General features: G+C 53.5%; 11 protein-coding genes and 1 non-coding gene across 12 annotated transcripts; 5 read left to right on the top strand and 7 right to left on the bottom strand.

Moving 5' to 3' along the window:
* Window positions 1-57: 57 nt before the first annotated feature.
* On the bottom strand, window positions 58-1,013 carry BO97DRAFT_471899 (flavin reductase family protein; the record flags this gene model as incomplete). Its single annotated transcript, XM_025700084.1, has 5 exons — window positions 861-1,013; window positions 467-784; window positions 351-432; window positions 141-307; window positions 58-108 (listed from the first exon to the last, which is right to left on the bottom strand). Exons 1-5 carry the CDS (start codon window positions 996-998, stop codon window positions 58-60), a joined length of 756 nt encoding a protein of 251 aa, XP_025549362.1. The 5' UTR covers window positions 999-1,013.
* A 913-nt stretch (window positions 1,014-1,926) lies between these two features.
* On the top strand, window positions 1,927-3,216 carry BO97DRAFT_373132 (MBL fold metallo-hydrolase). The gene is made up of 2 exons (XM_025692892.1): window positions 1,927-2,350; window positions 2,415-3,216. Exons 1-2 carry the CDS (start codon window positions 2,007-2,009, stop codon window positions 3,142-3,144), a joined length of 1,074 nt encoding a protein of 357 aa, XP_025549361.1. The 5' UTR covers window positions 1,927-2,006; the 3' UTR covers window positions 3,145-3,216.
* A 1,055-nt stretch (window positions 3,217-4,271) lies between these two features.
* BO97DRAFT_350073 (putative monooxygenase) lies at window positions 4,272-5,840 on the top strand (the record flags this gene model as incomplete). Its single annotated transcript, XM_025691940.1, has 5 exons — window positions 4,272-4,331; window positions 4,384-5,029; window positions 5,080-5,215; window positions 5,270-5,416; window positions 5,474-5,840. 5 exons carry the CDS (start codon window positions 4,272-4,274, stop codon window positions 5,838-5,840), a joined length of 1,356 nt encoding a protein of 451 aa, XP_025549360.1.
* A 507-nt stretch (window positions 5,841-6,347) lies between these two features.
* BO97DRAFT_t197 lies at window positions 6,348-6,419 on the top strand. Its single transcript has one exon. It is a non-coding gene; the product is annotated as a tRNA-Ala (tRNA).
* An 829-nt stretch (window positions 6,420-7,248) lies between these two features.
* BO97DRAFT_407107 (pepsin-like aspartic protease) lies at window positions 7,249-9,112 on the top strand. The gene is made up of 3 exons (XM_025695572.1): window positions 7,249-7,543; window positions 7,610-7,931; window positions 7,991-9,112. The coding sequence occupies exons 1-3, from the start codon at window positions 7,367-7,369 to the stop codon at window positions 8,974-8,976; spliced, it is 1,485 nt and encodes a 494-aa protein (XP_025549359.1). The 5' UTR covers window positions 7,249-7,366; the 3' UTR covers window positions 8,977-9,112.
* Window positions 9,113-10,129: 1,017 nt separating this feature from the next.
* BO97DRAFT_144162 (alpha/beta hydrolase family protein) lies at window positions 10,130-11,731 on the bottom strand. The gene has a single exon (XM_025690125.1). It carries the CDS (start codon window positions 11,643-11,645, stop codon window positions 10,263-10,265), a length of 1,383 nt encoding a protein of 460 aa, XP_025549358.1. The 5' UTR covers window positions 11,646-11,731; the 3' UTR covers window positions 10,130-10,262.
* Window positions 11,732-11,944: 213 nt separating this feature from the next.
* Window positions 11,945-13,161, bottom strand: BO97DRAFT_456823 (uncharacterized protein; the record flags this gene model as incomplete). The annotated part of the gene is made up of 2 exons (XM_025699187.1): window positions 12,509-13,161; window positions 11,945-12,439 (listed from the first exon to the last, which is right to left on the bottom strand). Exons 1-2 carry the CDS (start codon window positions 13,067-13,069, stop codon window positions 11,945-11,947), a joined length of 1,056 nt encoding a protein of 351 aa, XP_025549357.1. The 5' UTR covers window positions 13,070-13,161.
* Window positions 13,162-13,569: 408 nt separating this feature from the next.
* On the top strand, window positions 13,570-15,411 carry BO97DRAFT_144157 (Zn(II)2Cys6 transcription factor). Its single transcript, XM_025690124.1, has one exon. It carries the CDS (start codon window positions 13,660-13,662, stop codon window positions 15,334-15,336), a length of 1,677 nt encoding a protein of 558 aa, XP_025549356.1. The 5' UTR covers window positions 13,570-13,659; the 3' UTR covers window positions 15,337-15,411.
* Window positions 15,412-15,979: 568 nt separating this feature from the next.
* On the bottom strand, window positions 15,980-17,395 carry BO97DRAFT_144155 (uncharacterized protein). Its single transcript, XM_025690123.1, has one exon. It carries the CDS (start codon window positions 17,262-17,264, stop codon window positions 16,155-16,157), a length of 1,110 nt encoding a protein of 369 aa, XP_025549355.1. The 5' UTR covers window positions 17,265-17,395; the 3' UTR covers window positions 15,980-16,154.
* Window positions 17,396-18,752: 1,357 nt separating this feature from the next.
* BO97DRAFT_479452 (uncharacterized protein) lies at window positions 18,753-19,928 on the bottom strand (the record flags this gene model as incomplete). The annotated part of the gene is made up of 2 exons (XM_025700698.1): window positions 18,753-19,418; window positions 19,656-19,928. The coding sequence occupies 2 exons, from the start codon at window positions 19,926-19,928 to the stop codon at window positions 18,873-18,875; spliced, it is 819 nt and encodes a 272-aa protein (XP_025549354.1). The 3' UTR covers window positions 18,753-18,872.
* Window positions 19,929-20,418: 490 nt separating this feature from the next.
* BO97DRAFT_373119 (putative C6 transcription factor) lies at window positions 20,419-22,961 on the bottom strand (the record flags this gene model as incomplete). The annotated part of the gene is made up of 9 exons (XM_025692891.1): window positions 20,419-20,939; window positions 21,003-21,186; window positions 21,233-21,408; window positions 21,459-21,732; window positions 21,780-22,324; window positions 22,373-22,510; window positions 22,559-22,671; window positions 22,737-22,856; window positions 22,924-22,961. Coding segments are annotated over 9 exons (2,109 nt in total), but the record flags the coding sequence as incomplete, so codon positions are not given.
* A 267-nt stretch (window positions 22,962-23,228) lies between these two features.
* Window positions 23,229-24,574, bottom strand: BO97DRAFT_436263 (aromatic ring-hydroxylating oxygenase subunit alpha; the record flags this gene model as incomplete). The annotated part of the gene is made up of 5 exons (XM_025697771.1): window positions 23,229-23,402; window positions 23,480-23,500; window positions 23,543-23,683; window positions 23,798-24,443; window positions 24,477-24,574. The coding sequence occupies 5 exons, from the start codon at window positions 24,572-24,574 to the stop codon at window positions 23,229-23,231; spliced, it is 1,080 nt and encodes a 359-aa protein (XP_025549352.1).
* Between the last annotated feature and the right edge of the window lie 432 nt (window positions 24,575-25,006).

The raw sequence follows: 25,006 nt of genomic DNA, 5'->3' as shown, positions 1-25,006 counted from the left end.
TCTACACGAATGGAAAGACAATCTACTAGCGCCCTCGGTTAGCCCTCTCCAACTCCGTCAACAACTGGCTTCTTCAGGCGCGTCATTCTCCCACTTAGTTCGCGGACGCTCAACGTCGATGTGATCCGTCCACAGGAGACACCGCCAAGCTGAGACACTGGCCGCAGTTTCTCCAGGTCAATGTGACTGAAATCCGCATTGGAAGTGCCCTCCTCCACCCAAAAGCGCGTCGCCTTGACAAGCACGACAGCGGACTCGCTCATCCTGGGGAAATGCGCCGCGAACTCTTTGACCTCAAGCACCTTGCCTTCGATTGAAAAGACCGACTCCTTCACGCGGGATGGCTTAACTTGTCGCCGGTGCCTCGTGCAGCCCCGAGATCTCCCACTGGGAGACGCCATACGGCGCATCAGTCGATGTCGCATTGACAGCCTCGATCATCCCCCTCGGAGATGGTGTTGATCACGCACTCCCCCGTCTCTTTCAAGTTCTGGTAGGTGTCCTTGACACGGCCCGGCCGCGAGGAGAATCCCACGATGAACATGGGCGGGTCGTGGTCGACCACCTGGAAGTAGCTGAACGGGGAGAGGTTCTTCGTCCGTCTGTCTGCGGAGACGGTGCTCAGAAAGCCGACGGGTCGCAGCGCGATCCCTGATACCAGGACCCGGTAGTCGTTTAGGGCCAGGCGGTCGCTGGCGTAGGGGTCGATCTCGCGGTGCTGCTTGCGGGCGCTGGCGCCGTTGTCCGGCACACCTTGCCCGTATTCCCAGCCCGGGTATGGGGGCTTGCGTTACTTCAATGGGAGTGTTGGTGTGGTCGAAGGCCGCTCATGCAGCTTGTGCTTTGTCGAAGTCGCTCACGTGCATGACGATCTTGTAGTTGGCTTTGGCGGCCTTCGAGGCTGCTTCCTCGGACGACGCTGCTGGGGCTGTGGCTGTGGCTGTCGCGGCGGCTGAGGAGCTCATTCGGACTGGAATGCGCGGACGAATTGAAGGCATCCCAGGGAAGAGAGATGGTCTAGTTGTTCGTTTAGCATATTGTAATGTTTATCTAGGTGTTGAAACTGATCTTCCGGTGATGAGTCGGCCGACTCTCTTGGTCGCTGCAGCCATTGAGTTGGTATATGTTTGTGGGATACTCGCACAAGTCTGCACAGAGGTGAAACACAATGCCACTGATGTTGCTTTAACTAATGGAAGATGAGAAGCTGATCAAATCCCTGAATGACTGCAACCGCCTCGCTTGATTAAAAATCATAGTCGGTGGGCGGGCCCGACCATCGGCTTGTTCGATCGGGACGCCGTCGGGGAAAGACGCCGATGCCGATATTCACAATTATAAATGTCCCCTACCTCTACTAGCAACGAGGAAGAAGACCACGGTAACAGGTGTTCACACTGATGAATTCCATGCGCATGAGCCTACCTGTCATATGCAGTTGTATCGGTGTCTTAACATACTCCAGTCGATCTCATCGCTGCAGTTTGACTAATCGAGGGTAGCAGCCTAATATCTAGAGTCTGCAATACTGCTCTTCAACCATTGCGATAGCTGCCTATACGACTACGTCATATGCGTCAAGCTCCGGTGAAGCAGTAAAGACTCAGCGCACGGCCCAGAGCCCAATCGATCAAGCTGTAGACGCTAAGTGAGGGTAATCTTTAAACCCGTTCAGGTTGAATCTGACTCACTTGCAGATATCCGGCGGCCCAATAAAACCTCATAGATCTTAGCATTGTTGGCTTGCAATGAAAGTTGCTGAGCCGCAAGGACTATTTTTGGATGTGTAGTTGAAGCTGAAGCATCACGGGATCATCCTCCGACCAGCCCCGGTGCTGACCAATCCACAAAGCTTCATTACTCAGCCTAGTTATTCATGCCTGACGAATAGCACAGAATGAACAGACTGAGTTGCATCGACAATATAAAAAGAACAGTAGATCCGGCTACGTCGTAACGTATATGCACAGCATCACAGTCAAGGTTCTGTGGTAGCCACGACAAAAATGGCCCCAATCAACCTCAACATCCCCGCCTCAGACAAGACTGTCGAGGTCAGCATCATTGATACAACAGCGAACATACAACTCCCCGCTGATGTCTTCTTCGCCCCCGAAATTGGCGGCCTCAAGCAGCTCCGCGCCGGTGCCTACGCCTTTCTCGTCGAGAACAAATCGCGGGACAAGCGAGTACTCTTCGACCTGGGCGTCCGCAAGGACTGGGAGAACCTCGCCAAGCCACTCTACGATCGCCTTAAAGAGATCTTCGCAGTCACCGTCCGCAAAGATGTATCAGATATTCTGACCGACCACAGTATCCCATTGGACACAATCGACGCCATCATCTGGAGGTACGATAAACCCACCAGCCCGCCAGAAGCGCACAAAGCACCGACTAACCATGGACAAAAACAGCCATACGCATTTCGACCACGTCGGCGACACCTCGACTTTCCCACCATCTACATCTCTCGTCGTGGGCCCAGGCGTCACTGCAGCCTCGCTGCCCGCCTACCCATCCAATCCCGCCAGCGTCCTGCTGGAGTCAGATTTCCACGGCCGCGAGCTCGTCGAGATCGCACCCGAGCAATTCACCCTGAAGATCGGCAACTACCCCGCCCACGATTACTTCGGCGACGGCTCATTCTACCTCCTCGACGTCCCGGGTCACTCGATCGGACATATCTGCGGTCTCGCGCGCACCAACACCGCCGGCGCAGCCGGTACAGACTCGTTCATCCTCATGGGCGCAGACACAGTCCATCATGCTGGCCAACTCCGTCCCTCAGAGCATGTGCCCCTGCCCAGCCAGATCGCTCCGAATCCCTACGGTGGCTCAGCACCGTGTCCTGGCGAGATTTTTGAAGCAATTCATCCGAGCCCGGACAAGTATCAGACCTGCGCCTTTTACCATATCCACGTCCGGGAGGATGGGAGCAGCGTAGCGGTGGACCCCGAGGAGGCGCAGCGGAGTGTGATCTCGATGACGGAGTTTGATGCCTCGCCCGATGTGTTGGTCGTATTTGCGCACGACACGAGCTTGGAGGGGGTGGTCGAGACGTTTCCTGCCAGCGCGAATGGGTGGAAGGCTGCCGGGTGGAAGGAGACGGGCAGATGGCGGTTTTTGCGGGATTGGAAGGTGTAATCACGGGCTTGCGGGTGAGTGTGTATTGTACAGTACAGTATAGTGTATTTCTAGCTAGCGATGATATCTCTATCTCTTCTCAATCTATTTGGTTGCATTTGTGTTCGATTTGATGGGCTTTCGATTGGATCGAGTCGACATAGCTAAGTCAGATGCGAAACCAGTACGAAGTGAAGCTAACACGACCGATATGTCAGTAGTGAGGTGCGATAAGCTTGGCAGAATGCCGACTTGGATCTGATATGTGCCTTGTCTGTCTGGCCATAGGCGTGTTGGGTATGCGTTGTTCAAGCATACACTCGGACTTTGTGCGGTACAAACTGTCTTCGCAGAGATCATGCGGTCTGTATGGAATGCAAGAAATGCATCGGTCCTGCACCTTCGAAAGTGCTTCAAGAAATGGAAATCTTACCTCTCCACGATGATGCAAGGACTGAGCCACGACTGCGCTCGTCCACGTCACGTCCCAGGGAGGAATCGTCGAGATATCTTTGGTCGAATTCGGTAGGCACACGTTGTCATAGGCCACTTAGACTACTTCCTATGTATATGATAGCACAGATACCAGGTATACGTTTCTATGACTCTGGGTTTCATTACGCCTAACGACTCAGTTTACCGCTTTACCATGGAATGTGATGATGGCACTTGAATAGGTCGACAATCTTACCGTTGCAAGACATCAACGTGCAGGAATTCTATGGTAAACTCTCTTACTTGCCAATGAAATCTTCACAAAGGTGCCAAGGTTCCCCGCAGATCAGCAAGGTACATTAGGCGTGTTGGTCCACGTAGTGGCTCCTTGCAGCCAAAACTGCTCCATGTGGACCGCCAAGTGGCAACCGCACTGGATCTAGACAGGCCACCGCATACCCTCTAGGCTCCTCGATTCTGCACAAAGAAACGTAACTACACCCTAAGGCCACTGCGATCTATCGGACGTGATGTCATTTGATGCGTGTTATGTGCGAGGCCAATGCCGGGCGTATTTATCTTGAGCGCATCCCTTCGCATCCGTAATCCGGGTCGGTCGCTGAGTTCACCACCCACATAGATTTCCAAAGTCTCAGACAGATAGCACCTAGAGGGATAGCTCGGGAAGAATTCTTCACTCATCTTCATACACCATGGCCGCCTCGTATCATGTCAAGCAGAGAGAAACCCGGCTTCCGTCATGCACATTGGACGTCAGTCACCCACCAGACACACAACTCTGCCCCCTCATTGACGCATTCACAGATAGTGATTGCCGGAGCAGGCATCGCCGGTCTAGGCGCTGCCATCAGCTGCCTGCTAGCCGGACACAACGTCCACATCCTCGAAGCAGCGTCAGAGATCAAGCACGTTGGCGCCGGGATCCAGGTCCTACCCAACGGCTCCCGGATCCTCAAGCACTGGGGCTTAGAGGAGCGATTAACCAAACACTGGGCCAAGGCCGAGGCCTACCGGATCTTCGGCTGGAAGGGCAATATGATCACGAGCATGAATTTAGATGAAACGGCGAGTGCGTACCCGGGCACATGGTTCCGGGCATTCTATCGCCCATACCTGCAGCAGACCCTGCTGGAGCGTATCGCGGAGTTGGGTGGGAAGATAAGCTGCAATGCTAGGATTGTTGATGCGGCTTTCGCTCCGGATGGGAAAACGGCTACAGTCATGACGGAGAATGGCGGACGGTGGACGGCGGATCTGTTTATCGGCGCTGATGGCATTTTTGGGAAGCTCGCCGATCAAGTCTTGGATCATCCGACGCCACCGACGAAGACCGGGGATCTGGCGTATAGGGTCCTGTTGTCTTCTCCGGATGTTTTACGGGATCCGGAGCTTGCGGAGTTTGTGACTAGGCCGAATATGAACTTCTGGTATGGGCCGGATAAGCACGTCGGTGAGTGGCTGGAGGACTGATGTTGTGGACGGATCTAACTTCTTGGCTAGTGGCATATCCTCTGAGTAAGGAGCTTTTTAATATCGTGCTTCTGGCTCCGGATGATATTCCGGATGATTCGAAGGCAAGCACCGTGGCTGGGAATGTGGAGGAGATGCGCTCTCTGTTTGGAGATTGGGATCCTCGGTACGTCGGATAGTGTGGTATCTCTGTTATCTTGTGTCCGCTGACGTATACTAGAATCTCGAAACTCCTAAAGCTATGCAAATCAGTTCACAAATGGCGACTATGCACCCGATTCAACACTGGAGGCTGGTCCCATCCATCAGGCGCCGGCGTTATGATCGGGGACAGTGTCCATGCGACCCTCCCTTATCTTGCAGCGGGGTGAGTACCACAGCTTACCCTACAGGAGCAATCGAAAACCTGACATCTATCACACAGCGCTGGCATGGCCCTCGAAGACGGTGCAGTTCTGGGTGAATGTCTCTCCCGTCTTCCCAATGATGCCAACATCACCAAGTCTTCGCGCGAGTTCCTTCTTGCGAAGCGACATGCACTTGCAGTCTTCGAGAAATGTCGCAAGCGACGGACATTGATGATCGTGACGCGGTCAAACGAACAAAAGGACCTTGAGCATCTTCCTGATGGGCCGGAGCAGGAACTGCGCGACAGGGAGATGCAGATGGTTCCAACACCACCGGGGGAAGCATTGGTGTGGCGCGATCCGGGCATTGCTCCCGAGCTCTATGGCTGGGATCATGTTGTAGAGGTGAGTCTTTGGCTTGTCGTACGTTGTGGAGGGAGATAGGCTGACGGTGGCTACATAGGTCAACCTACATTGGGGCGTGCCTGCAATACCCCGTGCGGTGACGGTGGGTGTCAGGGAATCACGACTGTAGGAGAATTGCTATTCTTTTGCGGAAGCTCAGCAAATATTTTGACAGCCTGAACATAAGCTATCCTGTTCAGGGGTCTCCCTTGTTCATGCTTTGTCGTTACTACATTGATAGTGTATGTATGGAGGCGGATGTGGCTCGAGACGACACAAAGAAATTATATATCCGCAGTAGGTAGAACCTGTACTTGACCTATCAAATCAATGCAACGAAACTTGTCCATATGATATAGTTGATAGATAAGATAAGAAGATGGGCTATAATAAATGTGAGACTCACTATAGCAATTGCGGTTGCAATTGCTATGAATGCCATAAGTGACACAGGTTAGCGAGAATCGATGGAGCATAAGTCTTAAGATGAAGGGAGATTTACGTTTCAGATTATGTGAACAAGAAGTTGTAGTACTTACATCAATTGGGGCTGTGGTTTAGTGGTATAATATTCCCTTAGCATGGGAGAGGTCCGGGGTTCGATTCCCCGCAGCTCCAACTTTTTGCTTTTCTACCTACGGAGTACTTCCACCCCCTCTGAGCATCCAGGTCTTCGGCACAGGAGTTGAAGGATCCTGTTCATTATTTTACACAGTCGGGAGAATCCCGGATCTGTCCGCCGCATTAAAACCGACATTCAAACCCGCGCTTTTTGGTTCCATTCAGGGTTGAGGATAGTGAGGGTTGAAAGGTGATTTTGACCACACATCCATACTTGAAAGGCTTCCATGTACATCATCATGAGCGAAATATTCTTGTACATTCACCTCCAAATCCACAGAGCCAGATTCTTACCCGATCTGACAACCCTTTGCTCTACAAATCGCCGAGCAAATGGGGTCTAGTGCAGACACGGTCCCATAAGCTCATCAAAGTCCGCAGAATTTAATTTCTTCCATCCAGTGAGACCCGCTGACATTGAAATATCGGACCAATCTGATATTACCGCAGATGAAGTCCCCTGATCCTAAGATTGCACTGCCCCACCTTGGCAAGCTGGTCGACCACATGGCGTGAGTGCTGGAGATGAGAGTTGGCCGCTATTTGGCGCTATCCTGCATCGCTTGCAACTCGACCATGATCCTGGAGGATCTGACCAGTGCTCTGCTGGCCCTCTCTCGGCTTCTGCACAATTTTGGTTTAACCTCCCCTGATAAGCCTGGGACTCGCACTGGGTCCGGATGCGCCCGGAGAAGGTGACTGGTGGCTTGGAGGCTCTACCAGACATCCCATGCTGCCTAAACACGCCCTAACGAAGCTATTGAAATCACCGGCTATACGGAATGCAGACGACTGCGAGGGTGGGATGACGGTGAAAAGGCTGACTGTCCCACCCCATCCTTCCCTTGTCCAATTTCACTCAGCCGAGGGAGACCCGTCTCACTCACAGCTCACTTTGACCTTCCTTGCGACCGAAGCCAGAACGGAGATCGGATTGCTTCAAGATGCGTGGTGCCTATCTCTTCCCAATCCTGGGGCTATCCGCTGTTCCATATGTGGATGCACTGCAATTGCACCGGCGTGATGTGCCTGCGACGGTTGAGATACCTTTTGAGCGCAAACAGGCCGTTCAGCCGCTACGGAAAAGAGACAACACTGTTGACGTGACGCTCGACAACCAGGTAAGCTCAATTCCTCAGATTGACTTTACCAAGAAAGTTTGCCGATAGCTAATTCCTCACGAATAGGACTATTTCTACTACAGCATCAACTTGACCATCGGAACGCCTCCACAGAAGATGGTCCTTGCCATAGATACTGGCAGCAGTGATACCTGGGTCAATATCGCAAGCTCAGACGAGTGTTCTGCGCAAGGCGATCCATGCAAGCCTTATGGTCTATTCGACTCCAGCGCCTCGTCCACCTACAAGAAACTCGACACGGTCATGAACAGCACCTACGGAGGCGGGGACAATGCTTACGGCCATTATGCGACCGACAAAGTCACAGTTGGTGGGACAACAATAAAAGACATGCAATTTGCCGTCGCCGAGAAGTCGACCGTTATCCGTAAGTCAATATCTCGTGCCGCGCACAAGCAAGATCTACCCATTCTGATTGATCCTTAGACGGCCTCGCTGGGATTGGATATCCCAGTCTGACATACCAAGCCACGCATGCGGACAAGACATACTCCAATCTCCCACAAGCGTTAGTCGACACCGGCGCCATCAAGTCGCCCGCCTACAGCCTGTGGCTCGACGACCTGCAAGCCAATACGGGATCCGTTCTGTTCGGTGGTGTGAACAAAGCGAAGTACCACGGCGAACTGCAAACCTTGCCGATTGTCCCTTACTTAGGCCAGTATATGTCCTTGGCGATTGCCCTGACCGAAGTATCCGTGGAAAAGAGCTCCAGTCCCAGCAAGTACACCACCGACCTTCCCGTGTCATGCACTCTCGACAGCGGCAGTGCTCTCATCTTGCTTCCCGAGGATCTCGTCAACAAGATCTACAAGGAGCTCGACGCCGCCTACGACAGCGAGACCCAAGTCCCCTATATTTCCTGTGACGCCGCGGAGAAAGACTACAACGTGACCTTCGGCTTCTCCGGCGCCACCATCACCGTTCCGATCAGTGAACTGGTCCTCCCCCTCGCTGAGCCCGACTTTGACAAAGGAGACTGTATCTTCGGTATCGGTCCCGGTAAGGCGGGAATGAATCTTCTGGGCGACACGTTCCTGCGCAGCGCTTACGTGGTCTACGACATGGCCAACAACGAGATTTCGCTGGCCAACACGAATTTCTCGCCCGGTAAAGATGATATTTTGGAGATTGGCACGGGCACCAACGCCGTGCCGGGGGCTACTCTCGTGCCGTCTGCCGTCTCTTCTGCCACGGGCAATGGGGTTGAGCCTACTGGTGCAGCACCAGCGGTGACAGTCATGGTGTCGGGGTCCACGACTATCACCATGGGTGGCAGTCAGGCTACAGCAACGGAGACTACAGCTGCTGCCAAGAGCACCTCGTCGGAGGCTGGTGCGGCGAAGCCCACTGGCAATGCCGGCCGTCTTCTGTCGGGTCTCGCAGGTGTCGGTATGCTTCTCGCACTGTAAATCTCACCGCAGCAAAGACTTGAAAATGTCTATTCATGCGTCCGGACGCAGTTGTCTGGTTTGCTTTCCCATGCCTGAAACCCATGTCATATGACAAGATGCACATAGTTCAAACCATATATGCAAAGCCAGCGCACATAATAACCGTAATGAAAGCATAATACATTGTAATGAGATTTTCGCTACAACATCAATTCTTTATCACGAGTTCTAGTGGTATTAACCACCTTCCTAACACCTCCCCTGTAATCACCGACTGCACTCCCACCGCCATGACAACCCAGGGACCCCCCTGGTAATCCTCCCGCACCCTCGTAACATACTGCAAAGGCCACAACATGAACCCCCCTCCACCGCACCAGCAGCACCCCATAAATTGTTTTCAGATATACGAAGAGCGACGACAGTAAGCTCTCCATGGCAGGCGAGTGCCTTCAGAGGGCTGCATTCCGAAATCGACTGGCTCTGCACCACACCAGCAACGACGATGATGCGCAGATCGGCCTTGAGGTTGCGGATCTTCTCGACGAGATCTACCACCGTCTCGCCACTATCGATAACCCAGTCGGTCAGTATCACCGTGGTCCGATCCTGCACATGGCAATCACGAACGTCGGTTGGATTGTTGGCATGAAGAAACGCAGTGGGGAAAGCGGCGGAAAATCCCGCAAGCCAAAGGCTCCCCACCTCGCATCAACGATATGATCATTGTACATGCTTGGTCTCGCAGTCGATGACCAAAGGTTTCGTGGCCTTGAACATGCTGGATAGTGTAGGTTTCCACACCAACGATGTCGCATAGGTAATGAAGCGCGAGATAAATCCCAGCGTCACGATGAGCCTTCTGGAGGGCCGGACTATTCACTTTCGCATCCCTCGTGGGACTTGCTAGTATCCGTGATGCGGATGTCTCGGGCGTATGGATGGCCTTGAGATTCTCAGGGGGACAAAAGAGCGAGTCTACCAAATCTGGCTGTCGAGGGTCACGACCGGGAGCTTCTTGGAGGTTGAGAAGAGATGGTCGGTTGACAACATATGCATTCGAATGAGTGTTAAATACAGCAGGATATATCCCATTCTGCTAATGGGCTCTGTCCAAGGCGGCTGCTGGGATTGTCCGACTGTCATTTATGTATCATTGATTGCTATGACTGTACATGTTGCTGATACTGTTGCTGCCCTTGGGCTTCGTCCGACACCTCTATATAATACACCATCACATGCACGCAAAGCTCTACTCTTTGGTTCGCACCGACGCATACCCCCCAATGAAATCTGAACTCATTTCAACTCCTCGCCCAAATAAACTCCACCAGCGCCTTCCTCCCCACCGGCCGAACCGGCGCCTCCGTATGCATCGCGCCCGGCACATCCGTCCTGACCATCTCAATCCCCAATTTTTTCGCCTCCTCCTCCAGCTGCGCCGCGGCCTCAGGGGGAATCACCTCATCCTTCTCGGCCGTGAGCAGCAGGATTGGCGGCAGCGATCTCTTCTTGCCACTTTCCTGATGCATACTCGCTGCATCCCCAACTGCCCCCTTTCTGACAGCCTCATCCCGCCACGCGCCCATCCGCCGCAACGCCGCAACGCCATCCCAATGATTCCACAGGAACGGCCACAAATAGCGATACGGCAGCCACCGTTGCGGATACAGACTGATCAGCATCTCCTTGACACTGCTGGAGGGGGCTTCGAGCACCAAGCCGGTAATAGGCAGTGCAGCTGCGCTCTCCCCTTCCTGCCCCGTTCCTGCGTTTTCTCCTGCTGCTACCTCCCCCGCACCACCTACAGAAAGATGCGTCGCAAGCGCAGTACTGGCCACCGCCGCACCGAGACTATGACCCCACAGCACGACCTTAACCTCCCCATCCACATCCCTACCCTCCGTAGACGACACCCGAGCAACATAAGTACTTCTCACCCACCCCAAGAACGCCTGCGCATCGCGCTCAATACCCCGCTGTGAAGCACGACCCGAGGAGGTCCAGTACCCGCGGTACGAGAGCGCGACGACGATATACTCTGTCTCTACCTTTCCCTCTAGGCCGGCTGGGGCGCGGGACAACGCGCGCAAGGTCTGCGAGAGAAGAGGCAGTCGCAGCGGCGTCGAGCCCCCGTTGCCCTGGAAGTAGCAGATTACTACTTTTCTTCGGGGACGTGGACGTGGACGGTCAGCTGGACGCGGTAGACGGCCCTCGCAGACGGAGAGCTTCGTGCCGTCTAGACTGCGGATCTGGGTCTCTGTCCATTGCACCGGGCGGCATTCGCGCTCGTAGTCTTCGATCTTTTCGGAGCGGGAGAGCGGGGGTAGCCAGGCTAGGTAGAGAAGTTTGTCTTGCAAGAGGACGATCCAGAGGCATTTCCAGGTCCAGAGGGCTAGGAGTAAGCCTAGGAAGATGGTGGGGGGGATGAGGATGGGTGGAAGGGTGGTTGTGATCAGGGTGCGGGTTTGTCTCCGGAGATTTGGGATAGTGGGATACTGTTTGAAGGGGAATTGGGGTTGATTTATCCTGGGGCTAGGGGTGGAGGTGTGGATGGTCGTCGCTCGTTGGGTTCGGAGTCGGTGATAGCCTTGGTATGATGTGCGCGGTTGGAGCGTTGCCACTGGCTTCGGTGTCCTAGGGCTGAGGCTGCATTGCGCGCGCGGAAATACCCATTGGCCTCGCATTAACGGTGGTATGCGGACTGCGGTGGGCGCAGCCGTTGGTGTTATCGGTGTCTATCCCTGAATAATATTGTAACAGTGTGTTGAAGTGAAGACGTGTAGTTATGGCTTGGCGTTCCGAAAATCGCTCAAACACTAATGATTATTCTGCCCAGAGCGGTAAAGCTCTTAGTATTCATCTACAGTGTAGTATTTAACCTTCTTGCGCTCTCGAAAAACCAAGATAAAACCACCCCAAGGTTGAATCCATATCACAAGATCAGCTCAGGCTCAATGATCACTACCAGGAACTCCTATTCAGACTAATCGCAGACAATCTTCTCCTGCGACGATCCGGGCACCGAAAAAGGCTCCGCATCACCCAGCCTCTCGGCAGTCAGACCCGCGTTTCCAGGCCGACGCATGCCCGCCTCGAGCTGGCGCTGGTAGGAGACACGGCGCAGACGGGCGGCTTCAGCGGGCGTAAGGTGGAGATACAGCTCCGCGGCAAATACATGGATGGCGACCGCAAGCCAGGCCGCGGCGCCGAAACTGAGGTTGAGCCCCGCGGAGGCCTGGTCGACCCCGCCGGAGCCATGGCTGCCAAAAGCATCGACGAGGACGTGTCGGCCTGTATCAGCCCCGGAATAGAAGGCCTCGCAATCTGGGTGCACTGATTCCACCAAGCTCTGATTTCCTGAGAACATGAAGTCGATGACGGCGCAGGGCCGGGCCTCGTAGTAGCCCTCCGGGCCTAGAGCCAAAAGCACCTTGTCTGTGATGATGCCGATCACGCGCATGGTGATGATGAAGCCACCCTATAAGAGTAATGTTAGTATTTTTCAAATCAGAGCGTTCACGGTGACTGGAATAGATGCGTGACTCACCACGACCCAGGCTCGGATCATCCAGGCACGGTGCTGCTCGATCTGGAGTCTCTTGATGTTCCAGTAGGCGATGCTGATGCTGCCCACGAAAATGATTGTAGCCAACCCTATTGCAATCTGCGTGTCCAAGCGACCGCCGAAGCTGTGCTCTGCTATCATCAACACGCCAGCCATGCCGATGAACGACGCAAGGATGACCACGTAGCCGTTGATACGGTGGAAGAGGATGAGCTTGTGGCGGATAACGGGCACAAATTGCAGGACGGCGAGGATACAGGCTGGAAGGATGGCGCCCAGGTGCAGAAGGATGCCCACGCGACCTCGAGTGGACTGATAGTAGAAGCATTCGCCCGGAAGTGCATTGGCTCGACTCTGGTCTTCAGGGCAAAAGATGTTATCAAAATCGAGGTACATCAGACGGGCGAGAGAGAAGCCGAGAAGTGCCCCGGCGGAAATCACCCAGAGGACGAAGTTGTAGCCCTTGCAGAAACCGATGGGGTTGTAGATCCTGCGTACGACGGCTACGAAGCCGTTGGCTGGGGGGCGATCGACCTTGACCATGGTGGATATGTGCTAATCAAGGAGGTTGAAGAAGACTAAGTTGATGAATCGACTGGAAATGTGTTCGTTTCAATCGATGCGATGAGAGCGTGGGAATTGACTTCTTTGTTTTGTGGAATGTTGGACATGCTGAAAAGGATGTGCATACACTTATATACCTCTTTCACCCTTACTTACACGCAGCCGTTTACATCTGAGTAGCCTAGTCCAGTGGCTGGATTTATTTGAGGAACTCAAACCTCAGTAACAATACCATGCTTCTTCAGACAAGAATTTTGCGAGAGTTTACATTCATCATCGACTACAATCCCATAACTATATCGAACTAGGTAGTGGTTTTGCGACTGCGGCAGCTGGCCAAGAACCATTCAGGTCCGATAGGGGGGTTTCGGCCAGGATTCGACTGGGAACCCATCGACTAAGCTGAATGAGGTATCGGTTTTGCGATAGGTTAGTAGGTGCAGGTGCCCCAACATGCTTACTCTTGGCATGCTGGATCACTACCGTGGACCTAATTAAGGGTGCAAGGTTGAAGATGTTCTCCCGTCGCAACATCACAGCTCCTTTCGGCATCGCCCACTGTCGTCGCTATGGTCAACCACGGACGTTCAGGAGGATGCGTTACATGCAAAACACGACGCGTCAAATGTGATGAAGCGAGGCCCGAATGCCAGTCATGTCAGCGCCTCAGCCTTCGCTGCGGAGGCTACAAGACGAAGCCCGTCAGGATTCGATTCAAAGACCAGAACCCTAAGTTCTTCTGCACCAAATCGGCTCCAAGAAAAGCCCTTCAGGATCGGTGCTCAGTGCCCGATAAATTGCGATCGTTAGCCCAACCCGACCCTGCCGTCCCCTTCTTCCTTCAGCATTATGCCATCATGGGCCGTGACATGGAGTCGACCCGCGGCTTCTTCGAGATATTGGTTCCGGTATATGGCGCCCAGCGGCAGGACTCGGCGCTCTCGCTCGCGGTGTCAGCCGTAGCTTCGGAGATCCTGTCGCTTTGGCGACACGGCAGCAGCTCCCGAGCGTCACAGGAGACTTATACCCAGGCCCTAAAGGGTCTTCGACGGACAATGCAGGATCCTGGTGAATGGGGAAAGCCAGAGACCATGCTAGCCGTGTTAGCGCTTCAATTCTATGAGAATCTGGCCGTGATCTACGGCCGTCACTCCTCCACGAGGGCGCATCACGACGGGGCAGTCTCTTTGCTCCCATTTGCAAGTTCAGATGATAAACATGGGGCTATCAGCGCATACATCCAGAGATATATCATCCATAGCGAGATCTCCTCGGCGATACGCCAAAAAAGGCTGCTGCGGAGCACCGCACACTCGTGTCTGGGGAGCAAAGGACCCTTAGCGGCTCCAGCGAGTCTAATCTCTACACTCGATACAATCAGTGCGTCTGTTGCCGAGTTACAGGCAAGTTATTCGCTAACAGCACGAAATGGCTTCGTGTCTTCGTCGGAGATAATTCCCAGAGATTGGAGGGCCGAGGCCAAGTGCATTGACGAACAGCTCCTGGCTTGGGCGCAGAATGTACCGGAACATTGGCAGCCGCTGAGACTCAGTAGTGGACGAGACATCGATCCGTCGATCCCGACCTATGAATCTGTCTGCGAGGTCTATCTTTCCTGTCAGATTGGGACACTGTGGAATGAATGGCGCGTGCAACGCCTATTACTCGTCAAGATCATCCTCAGCTCGCTTAGTGCGAATCCAATGTCAGAGGCTTCTGAGTGCTTAGAGAATGCGGATCTTGCCAACTACAAGCACAACCTCCAAGACCTCGTGGACTCGGTGTGCTACAGCGTGCCGTTCTACCTTGGCAATCAGGCCGGATACCTGAGCATAGCCGACTTCACCGATCCAGCGATCTTGCTTCCTAGCTACCACTTACTAGCCTCGGTGTGTAAATCAGGTTGTAACCAGCGAAGGCCCAACCCGCAGGTGTCAGAAGAGGAGCACAGAAGCCACATCATCGCTCAAGGGCCGTGGCACATCATGAATCCGCTGAGTCGTCTGTTGACGTTCTTCTGGGAGGATCACGGTCAAGCCATGGCCATGGCATCGTTGCTCAGACCTGGACAGCACGAGTGGATCCGCGAGCAGTTCCTGCGTGTCACTATCCTGCTTCGTATTCCACTGGCTGACGGTGCTGATGTTGAAGGGACATTGTACCCTTTCGACTCGTCTGCTCAGGGGAATGTAGACAGCAGGGTTGAACATCTGGCGAAGAGGATCAGGAAGGGCGCGTTTCTATAAATTGCTCTTAAGGGGATGCTACGGCTACCATGTAAAACTCCAACGATCCACATTATATTGTTCTGATTGAAATAAGTCTATGGTGTAAGGCCCTATAATCCAGCAGAGATACAACTTGAGGCAAACGCAGCGGCACTTCTGATTGGGTGGAGTTGGTACGGAAGGCAGATGCCGCTGACAAAACAAGGTGAGAAGTCACGTGCGAGAGATGCTCACCTCTTGTTCGACTCTCCATCTCTGCATCCAGCATCAATCCAGGACAATGTCGAGCAACACTCACCTCATAGTGCCTGAACAACAGAATGCTAGATGATTGTGGCTCAGAGATGTTATAGCTGGTTTCTGAAGTCCTCAAACCTCTCGCCCGCCAAATGCGACCGTGTGAAAGGCTGGTCCGCAGTATGCCCTGATGCCTGGCTAGAGACGACCTTTCTGACGAGTTCGGGGCATCCCCCCTAATAAAAAGCATACATATATGCCAATCTACCGTCTCCACTTACGATACAGCCGCGCAAGGCACTCAGTGTGGAGTCTGTACTCACCATCGGATCTGGCAGCCGAGGATCAGCAGCCAAGCCTGTCCTTTGGACATGAAACGCGAACAGAATAACAAAATATGGTATATTGAGAAGTCAAAAGCTGCCTTTACTGCAGAAGAAAAGTATCAACAAGAACTAGCCACCACCTTGAAACACTAGGCCTAGTATATACTTCGGGAATATCAACAACTCTGGAGGCATATACAGTGAGAAGAGCAGCCCGAGGTGGATATACACGCTCCGTCCAGTTCGCAGCTCAACTCAAGAGCTTAAGCCAATTCAACCGGAATAGTCAATCACAGCAGCCAGACGCAGGGGTCCCGCAGTGACGGAGCCACCGATGCCACCGACGGAGCTCTCGGCCGGGGTATAAGCGTTGTGAACGGTGCCAGCGTCGGAGGTGATATACGAACAACCGATGGAGGTGCCGTGACGACAGACCTTCATGCCCTGGACGGTCTGGTCGGCGCTCTGGGCGACGATAGCGCTGACGTCCCAACCGGACCAGCTGCTGTTCTCCTCGTCGCCGAAGTCGAACTCGCCCCAGGTGCACGAGTACTCGCCGTAGTCGTTGGTGGGCAGGCTGGAGCCCTCGGCGGCGCCCCAGCCGCCCTGCGAGTTCTCGTCGAAGGCAACGTAGCGCGTCTCACCGGCGGCCAGCGTGAAGTTCAGCGCCGAGTGTCCGAAGAAGCCGTCGTCCGCCCCGTCCGGCCCGATCTTGTTCCAGATGCTCACGAACCAGTCCTCGCTGTTCTGCCCCGTGAACTGTACCACGTACTTGTACTGCCACGCCGAGCTCGCGCTCACCTCGATAATGTTGCTGCCCCAGGGACTGCCCACGTTGCCCACGTACGTGTCGCCGCTGCTGCTCGTCCCGTTGCTGCGCTCCCCGAACCCGCTCGTAGAGTATACCCCGTTCGTCGGGTACGTGTACCACGCCGAGCTGACGCCTGCGGCGCTGCTGCTGGCTGCGGCCGAGGTGGTCGTTGATGTGGTGCTCGTGTGCGCGTGCGTCTTGGTGCTGGTGGGCTTGTAGCCTCCGATAGAGAGGCCAAGGTTGAGGCTGGCGCTGATGGCCAGGTCTTCGTTCAGGTCGAGCTCGACAAAGGCAGCGGCATCGCTGGTGGAAGTGGTGGCCGCGGCGTCAGAGGCGATGGTGGTGACCGCCTCGTAGGTGGTGAGGGTTGGAGCTGCACCGGTGATGGTGCTGGTCACGGTGATGGTGTGGTAGTTCACCACGGTCTCCACAACCACTTCACGAGCAGCCAAGTGTGCCTCCGGGGCACGGTCGGCATGACCGTGGGAGTGCTGTCGGCGCTGGTGGCCGTGAGTGCGAGCCAGGGCCGATTCGGCGATGGCACCATAAAGAAGGAGTGACTTCCACTGCATTGTGGATTGGATTGGATTGGCTGATCAAACACTGGATCTGTGGAATAATGTCGGTTGAGTCAAATGAAAGGAATGTTGTGAGAGTATGCTCTGCGCACGACTGCGATGAATCTGACTGTCTACAACCGACAAGCCACGATGAAAGGAACGACTGGATGATGCCTGCAGGAGAAGAAAGAGAATAGAACGAGGCACGCGGTCCAGTCCCAGTATATAGTATAGATGAATCGGCCCACGCTCACACGGGCGTCAAAACGGATAATCAACCGACGACGCTGGACGACGCAAGACAGCGCCGAGTGGGGATGGACAAGAGTTGAGAATCGTCAGCATCGGATTCGAACAGCCATCGTCTAGTGAGAGGATTGTGCGTCGCAGCCGCGAGGCCTGTCGTCTGGATGGCGCGAGTCCAGACCAGCTGGCGACTAAGGAGGTCGAATCGATAGCCCCGTTTAGGGCAGTGAAACGGAGGGCCGGTTATCGTTTTTTTCCCCCAGTCTATGTGAGGGCCGAACTGGTTATAATCCATCTTTCTGTGGGCTGGCATTCCTGCAGCCAGTGTTTTGATTGTCAGTGTTGACTCCACAACAAGAACTCTTCACTGTCTGTCGATTCAGGTACACAGTCCCGGCCATTGGCATGCCATGCATCCCTACGTAAGCCCCGGCGCCCCCTTGCGTCGCCGACAGGGCTTTCTCACTGGTGATTGGTCTGACAAGAGGAAGCGGACATATTCAAACCATGTGTTCTCCGTGTGCCTGGCCCCCCGATGAGGACCCGAGGGAATGGAGACAAGCTAGGGCAGGTTGCTGGGGCGAATAGCGACATTCCTGAGGCATTTGGGTCTGGACGCTACCGAATCTACAAGTAGCGAACAGAGCGGAGTCATCGGGGTGGGTCAATTCCGAACGACTGATCGCGAAGTTTCTGATGCGAGTTGTCAAATCTGCCTGTCGATTTGCTGATTTGATGGGTTGACAAGTAGGAGAAGTGGTCGAGTTCCACCAGGCAAACGCATAAGAAAATTCGGAAGTAGCGGAGTGGTGGTTGAGGGCTAAGCCTTGTTAGCGTTTCTCTAGCCGTGCAACTCCTTTCCTTTCCCTTCACTTTGATCACCACCACGTGTATCGCTGGATCGATGGCAGTGTCTGATCGACTGATTACTCTATGAAAAGTGCAGAACAACTCCAGAGAATATTGAACACGCATCTCAGCTTTGTGCCTACCTTCTTCAGCCCATGATCGATCGTGATCATGAGCTGTATCTCTCCCTTTCGCCGCCACATTCAGACAAGCCCAGTGGGGCGTCACTTACGTATACCCGCCAGAATTAGTGCTGGGCCAAGGTTGGCGATGACGAATCCACGGTTCCAATTATTACCTTATTCTTTGCCGCTGCCTGTGCCTGAGGGGAAAGTCAAACAAAATTATGGTCAGCCATAGAGAAAGAGCTTGTAGTTATCCTGAATCAGAAGGCAAAGCAAAACACAAATTTTCCCAAGTAGCACACACAAAAGAAACAGATGAGTAAACCTCGACACCACATCCCCAAAGCCCCTGTCTTATTGCCGCCCAGAAAGAATACGCAACCCATGAGAAGTCCAAGCCCTACACATCCTCATCCTCCCACAGGCGTTCTCGGGTGGCTGGATTCGGCATCCCCTCCCCGGCGTAATACTGGCCCTGGGTGACCAGCTCGCGAAAGGTCACCTGGCTCTTCCCCTTCCACGTCTCACGCAGCTCCCAGAACTGGATCTGGAGCTTGTACACAAACTTAGGTTCGCGAAGATGCCACCTCTGCACCATTTCCCGATGCACCCGGAGAAATCGATCCTTGACCGCCGCGTTCACCTCGGATGCCGAAGAACTGATGCTAGATCCGACGGGACAATGAGCAAATATAATCACATTCGTGCACTGGAGCAGGTTGGCGAGGATGCCCTGGAAAGAGGACAAGACATCAGCTCCTGCGCACAAAGCTTGCAGACTCATGCTCTCGTAGCGGCTCTTGCGCTCCTCCCGGTCGACGAGGTTCAGACTCCAGGCTTGGTAGACGACATTCGGCGGGGGAGCAGTGAGAGAAGCAACTTTGCGCGCGAGGGGCGGACCTGGGGCATATCTCCGGGTAGAAGCAAAATCTGAACATAGTGTCGTCTGGAAAGGACCTGAGGTGGGGACCGTTCGACCCGATCAGGTCCATGACAGATACGTCGATTCCTGTGATTGAATGGTCTGGAGACAGGTTAGTATGTTCTCGCTGATAAAGCTATATGAGCTTTGAGACTACAGAAAAATATATATATCACCTTTGGGAGGTGTCTAGAATTCTTGCGCTTCATGCCTCTGTCGATATCTGTCAATCTCATGTGAGAGTGCTCTTGCATTGCCCACCATAAGTCCAACAGCCTCGGCGTCGATTGGATTGGGGATCAAGTCTTGGGCGCCGTTCTGGTCGGTCAGAAGCTGATGCGGGGGATGTGCTGATCCAAGTGCCGTAGGGCCTATAACACGAAAGATCGTGAGGACATTCGCGTGCCACACCTTGTTCATGTGGACGGACGCTTGGGCGACTCGTCCAATGTCTTCGAAACTGGGCAAGTAGGTCATTATGCAGACGAGCAGTTCGGGCGGCAGGCGTAAGAAAGGATCATTTGATGAAGGCATTGCGGCTTCCTGATAGTTAAAAAGCTTCATCTATGTTTGGATGTTCACTGATATGAATAGATCGTTGAGTGAAAGCAACTGTGGTGGAGGTGGTGAGGAGAAAGGGAGAAAGAGAAGATGTGGTCTTCATACACAGATAAACCTGATAACTGCGACGACTAATCACGCCAAATCATGGGGCCCGGGAGTTGAGGTCCGTTTCAATCATGCACTGCGCACCTAGTCTAAAGAAAATCATCATCAGTGCATTTTCAGCACTGAAAGTGGGCGACGAGCGTTCGCAATGATGCAGTTTGGTGAGACGATCACAAAAAAATGATAATAACTCATCTTACCAAGAATCATCCTAGTGAGAAAAGCTTTGCTATATCGAGAGACACAGTCCAAGCATAAATCAAAAGTTGTAATTAACACATGGTGCAACTATCGACGCTGATATCATTGTTTCTATCCATGGACGCCTAATGACACCGACGGGGACCTAGCTATCATCCCACAACCACAGGTCCGTCTGCAGCCCCTCGCGCTCCGCGTCCAACACCAGGTTATTTGTATTCAGCTGATCGGTCGCAGAGAGCATGTAATCCAACGATAACCCAAGACCCCGCCAGTCCAGCGACAGCTCATCCTCCGGATCTGCGGGCACATCGGCGGGCGGAACGGTCGGGATACTGTCCACTTCACCGGTACTGGGCCCCGTCAGTTGCTCGAGCTGCCCCAGAACACGCTGCTGGCTTTCAGGCGTGGCGAGATGACCGCTCGCCAGATCTGCCGTGGCTGGTGATGTGCTGTGTCGTTGAGTCAGGGGCTGGACGAGTTCTTCCAGGAGCTCGATCTCGGACTTGCGGAGTTGCGCGACGCGATTACCGCGCTCGATCATCTCGTTCAGGAGACTGAAGCCTGTTTCCCGGTAGGTCGGGTCCATGGAAGCGTCGGGTAAGATGGCGGAGATGAGGGAGAGCACGAAGAAGGATGAGAATAGGTTCTCTAGGTCGAAGGGGAGGAATGTTTCTGGTTTGAAGAATGGTCAGGTCAGCAAGGAGATGCATAGAGAAATAGAAGAGTTCGACGGACCGAGCAGGTTCTGATCTCGAAGTGCAGATAGAATTTTCAGCGATTTGACAGCGGAGTCAATGCATGCCTGGAGGAGAGTTTGGACAGGGGAGGATAAAGTGCGGAACTCAACGCCCTTTTCATAGCAACTGAGGCGTTCCCATAAAAGGCTAAGTACAAGAGGTCTGGTCGTGACAATGATACACTACTCGTTATTAGTATAGAACTTGCGCTTAGACGAGGCTCCTTACCAAGTGGCATGACAGGGTCAGACGAGTGGTGACGCCCGAAAGCGCATCCACTGAGTTTGCGAAATGGTTGGAGAATACTTCGTCAAGCTCGCGGGAAAGATCAGTCATCTCCTGTAGCACGGAGCGTACCTTTCGCAGGAAGAGACCACCTAGTGTGCCATCCGCACTATATATCGCTGATGAAGTGGTTAACGAGACGACATCGGCTAAGAACCACGTCACTTACTGTTCAACACACGAGCGATCACCTGCGAGATCTTGACGTGAAGACTCAAGACTGCCTCATTCTGCGAGCATGTCCGAGGTTCCCATAAAACCGTCGTGACATCATCGTCATTTACCGAGTAAGGGGAACCCATGAACGATGAGAATTTGCGATCCAGTATGTATACCGTCCACCAGATATTGCTCCATCGAGTAACCAGCTTCTGTCCCAGTTGCTCCACAGGCTGAGCACGATGAAGCCCCTCCACGAGAGCCATTCGCATAGAATGTCCGATCTGTTTCAGTGAGAGATAGTTCGAATATTTATGCGATAATCACTCACATAACAGTAAGCCGTATCTCTCATGTCCACCGAGTAGAAGTAAAGCGCAATCAGGGCAAGAGTCTCGATGGCCAAAGTCGGATCCTGCCACAGCCCTGTGATATCCGGCAACAATGACATCGCCCTCGAAAAATATTTGGTCCACGCAGCAGTGTTGGATACCGTCCGCACCGGGGCCAGAAACGCCTCCCCAAAAGCGAGGATCACCAGAAACTGCACATACCACAGACGTGATTCCTGCACCTTTTTGGCAGCATCCTGGTAAAATTCGTACAGATGGCGGAGGAAGGCGTCCTCGTCGAACAGCCGATACATATTGCTGAAGTGAAACTGTACCGTGCTCACCATATATAGCGCATGTTCCAGCGAAGGCAGACCGCTGGTATCGGGAGCCTCTTCAGAGCTAGCATGGCGCCATGTTATCTGGTACGCATCGCCGTCAACCGCTAGAGGAATTGGCCGCTGGCTATCGGGGTATATGCCCTCTTGAACGATATTGAGGATGCGTCGGCTGAAGGACCAAGTTGAGGTAGGCCCAAGGAATACTGCCTGGGATCAGTCGTGTTGTTTCTGCCGTGAGAGATACCACGTACACCACTTCCGCTGTTGTCGCCCGGTATGTTTGACGTATGTGGATGGAGAGACTAAAAGATTGGAGGCAAACCGGTCATCGTAACGGTCGGCATCGGGAGGAGTTGAGACTGTCGCTTGGAGATTCTGATCTGCATTTGCTACAACGATTAGACAAGCTTTGGCCGGGCCACTGCCGGATCACATACCATCAACCGCTTCATTGACGGTGTCTTCCCTCAACGCACAATGCCGCTTGCTGGTTGGTGAAGGTGGCAAGCACTCCAGCTCTTCAACCCTCCGCTTCAACGATAGGAACAGCCTGAGTAGGAGAAATCGTGGTCAGTGGGTTGAGTAAGGGGTATTGGGCGCATGGCAATTAGGTACTCTTCGGAAACGACGATCTTGCGGTCCTCTTCGAAGACGCAATTTTGTCGACGATGGCGACACTTGTCGCACGGATGAGTTCCTGAGCACTTGACTTTTCTAGAGCGACATCGCTGGCAGCTGGACGGTTTGTTAGTTGTTCTTCTCGTTTGCTCATCTCGTTTGCTAGGGAGTCACGGGAACACACGCGTTGCTGGTCCGCTTAGGACGCTGGGATTGGTTCATGCTGCACAGATCTATCATATTCTGACTAGCAACTTACAGCCTCACCACCACCACTCTTGAACAGGAATGAAAAGAGAGGAAGGGAGCGAAAAGTCAGAGGCAAAACGTGCACGAGCGACTTATCGCGGAGAGACGCCGACTTATCCACTTTACCCCGCATCCTGCAGCTTATCAGCTTATCATCCAAGAAGCGAAGATAAGACGATCCTTCTTGGCATGAAGCAAGGAGGACTGACTAGAATCGTTTTTCATTTGCTACCAGGCAGGCTAACTTGGGTCGGGACATGCAGCTCGCTTCCAGTTGCGAGCATAACCGTTCCTCTCCGCCAACTGATCTGTCTTCATCTCTCCGGTTACCGAGAGAAGCGCAGGCCAGATCTCCTTCTCTCCTTGAGCCTCTTCCTTCTGACGGTGCTCCATCACCATCTCCCTTAGGCTCTGCTAGAAGTGGGTTGGACCCTGCCGTCAGTATTAAGCACGAGTTGCCAGTGTGGTATCGGCAGCAGCCAACAACATACCTTTTCCTTACTCGGGTGAAGCTCTCCGTTGATGAATACCCCCATACTCAGATTGGCCTACACTCCAACACAGAGCTGCTTATCATCTTCCAGAACCTGACGATAAAACGCGTTGATATTGGCGAACTCCTCGTCTGTCGCGTCCCGGTGCCGATAGACCTCATTTTCGATCTTGCTAGTAGTTAGACTCAGCGGAGTCATCCGCTAGATATAGAAGAATTCATCGCTGCAATAGCCATCAGCAACCCAGCAGACACCGCACTCCAATTGATTCAACTTACGTGATCGTGCCGGAGGTGGTCGGGAAAAATAGATAACGATCGCTCGCCGAAACTGGGCGTCGATATTGTTCTTGGTGAAGATATGATGCTCCATGTAGCCCGCGGTGGGCTCCACCCGATACCGTGGCAAATCCGAGACCCCACTGATAAGAGAATGGGAGGTTGCGCAATGATAGCACTCGTTGTAGTTCTCGATCAGCAACTTCCAGTTCGCCTTCAAATCCATCTCCCAGTAATGGTCAAACGTGTACTTGCCGGCAAAGTCGAAGTCCTGCATTCGCGGCTGCTCGTCGATACTCTGGAAAGCTTCCTGCCACTGCACATCTGGGCTCTCGCCAGCCTGTAGGTTCACCCAGACGAAGCCGGCCTTGTCGATATGCACGTGGATGGGGAGTAGTCCATTTTGACTCTTGTCGATCTCCGGCGCTGTCTCGAAACGGGGGGCTTTGGATAGATTTCCCTTCAGCCCGTATGACCACCCATGGTACTTGCAGCTGAGGATCGAGGCGGTCCCTGACCGAGGTTGCACTATGGGGTACGCGCGGTGCCGACAGACGTTGTGAAAGCCATTGATGTTGCCATCACGGTCCTTGGTGCGGAAGAAGGAGGAGCCAGCAACGGTGAAGGATGAGAAGTCACCAGCATTCGCAAATCGGCTAGAGTGCGTAAAGAGAACCCAGCATCTTCAAAATATGGCGCGTTGTTCCAGTTGATACATTGCATCGGAGCGGTACCATGATGTTGGAAGGCCCCGTGGCGGAGGCACTTTTTCGGGTTCGGGGTCAGTAGAAGAGCGGCCAAACAATCGCCACATCTTAAACGATTAGACATGAGCATGTAGTTCAGTCGAACGGGTGTGGTCCGAGGCTCACATAGTCACTATATAAGCTGCTATAGTAAGAATACTCTGAGTGAAGTGGCATCATCCATCCAAGAATGGGGGCGTTAGACCTCCCCGCGAGGTTTTCGTTCATAAGCTACTGATACTACTGATGCGATATCAAGCTATGCGACCAGATAGAATCGCCCCAGATCAACATGTGATTGGCACCAGCATCATGTAAATAAGAATTGAAACAGGCGTGATGAAAGGCACTGGCAGGCAAGAGGCCCGATCGATATATGTCCGGCACGTACCTACTAGAGGCTCCAGGCTTGGGGTGTTGCCTTCCGAATGTGAGACGTAGCTGCTAACGAGTCATCAAGATAGTCAATCAGATTAATTCCATAGTTATCATTTCGATAT

The sequence above is a fragment of the Aspergillus homomorphus genome (genome assembly GCF_003184865.1).
Source record: "Aspergillus homomorphus CBS 101889 unplaced genomic scaffold BO97scaffold_31, whole genome shotgun sequence".
In the NCBI taxonomy this organism is placed as follows: Eukaryota; Fungi; Ascomycota; class Eurotiomycetes; order Eurotiales; family Aspergillaceae; genus Aspergillus; species Aspergillus homomorphus.
The sequence above is the reverse complement of the archived record's forward strand: the minus strand, read 5'-3'. Positions and strand labels throughout refer to the sequence as shown.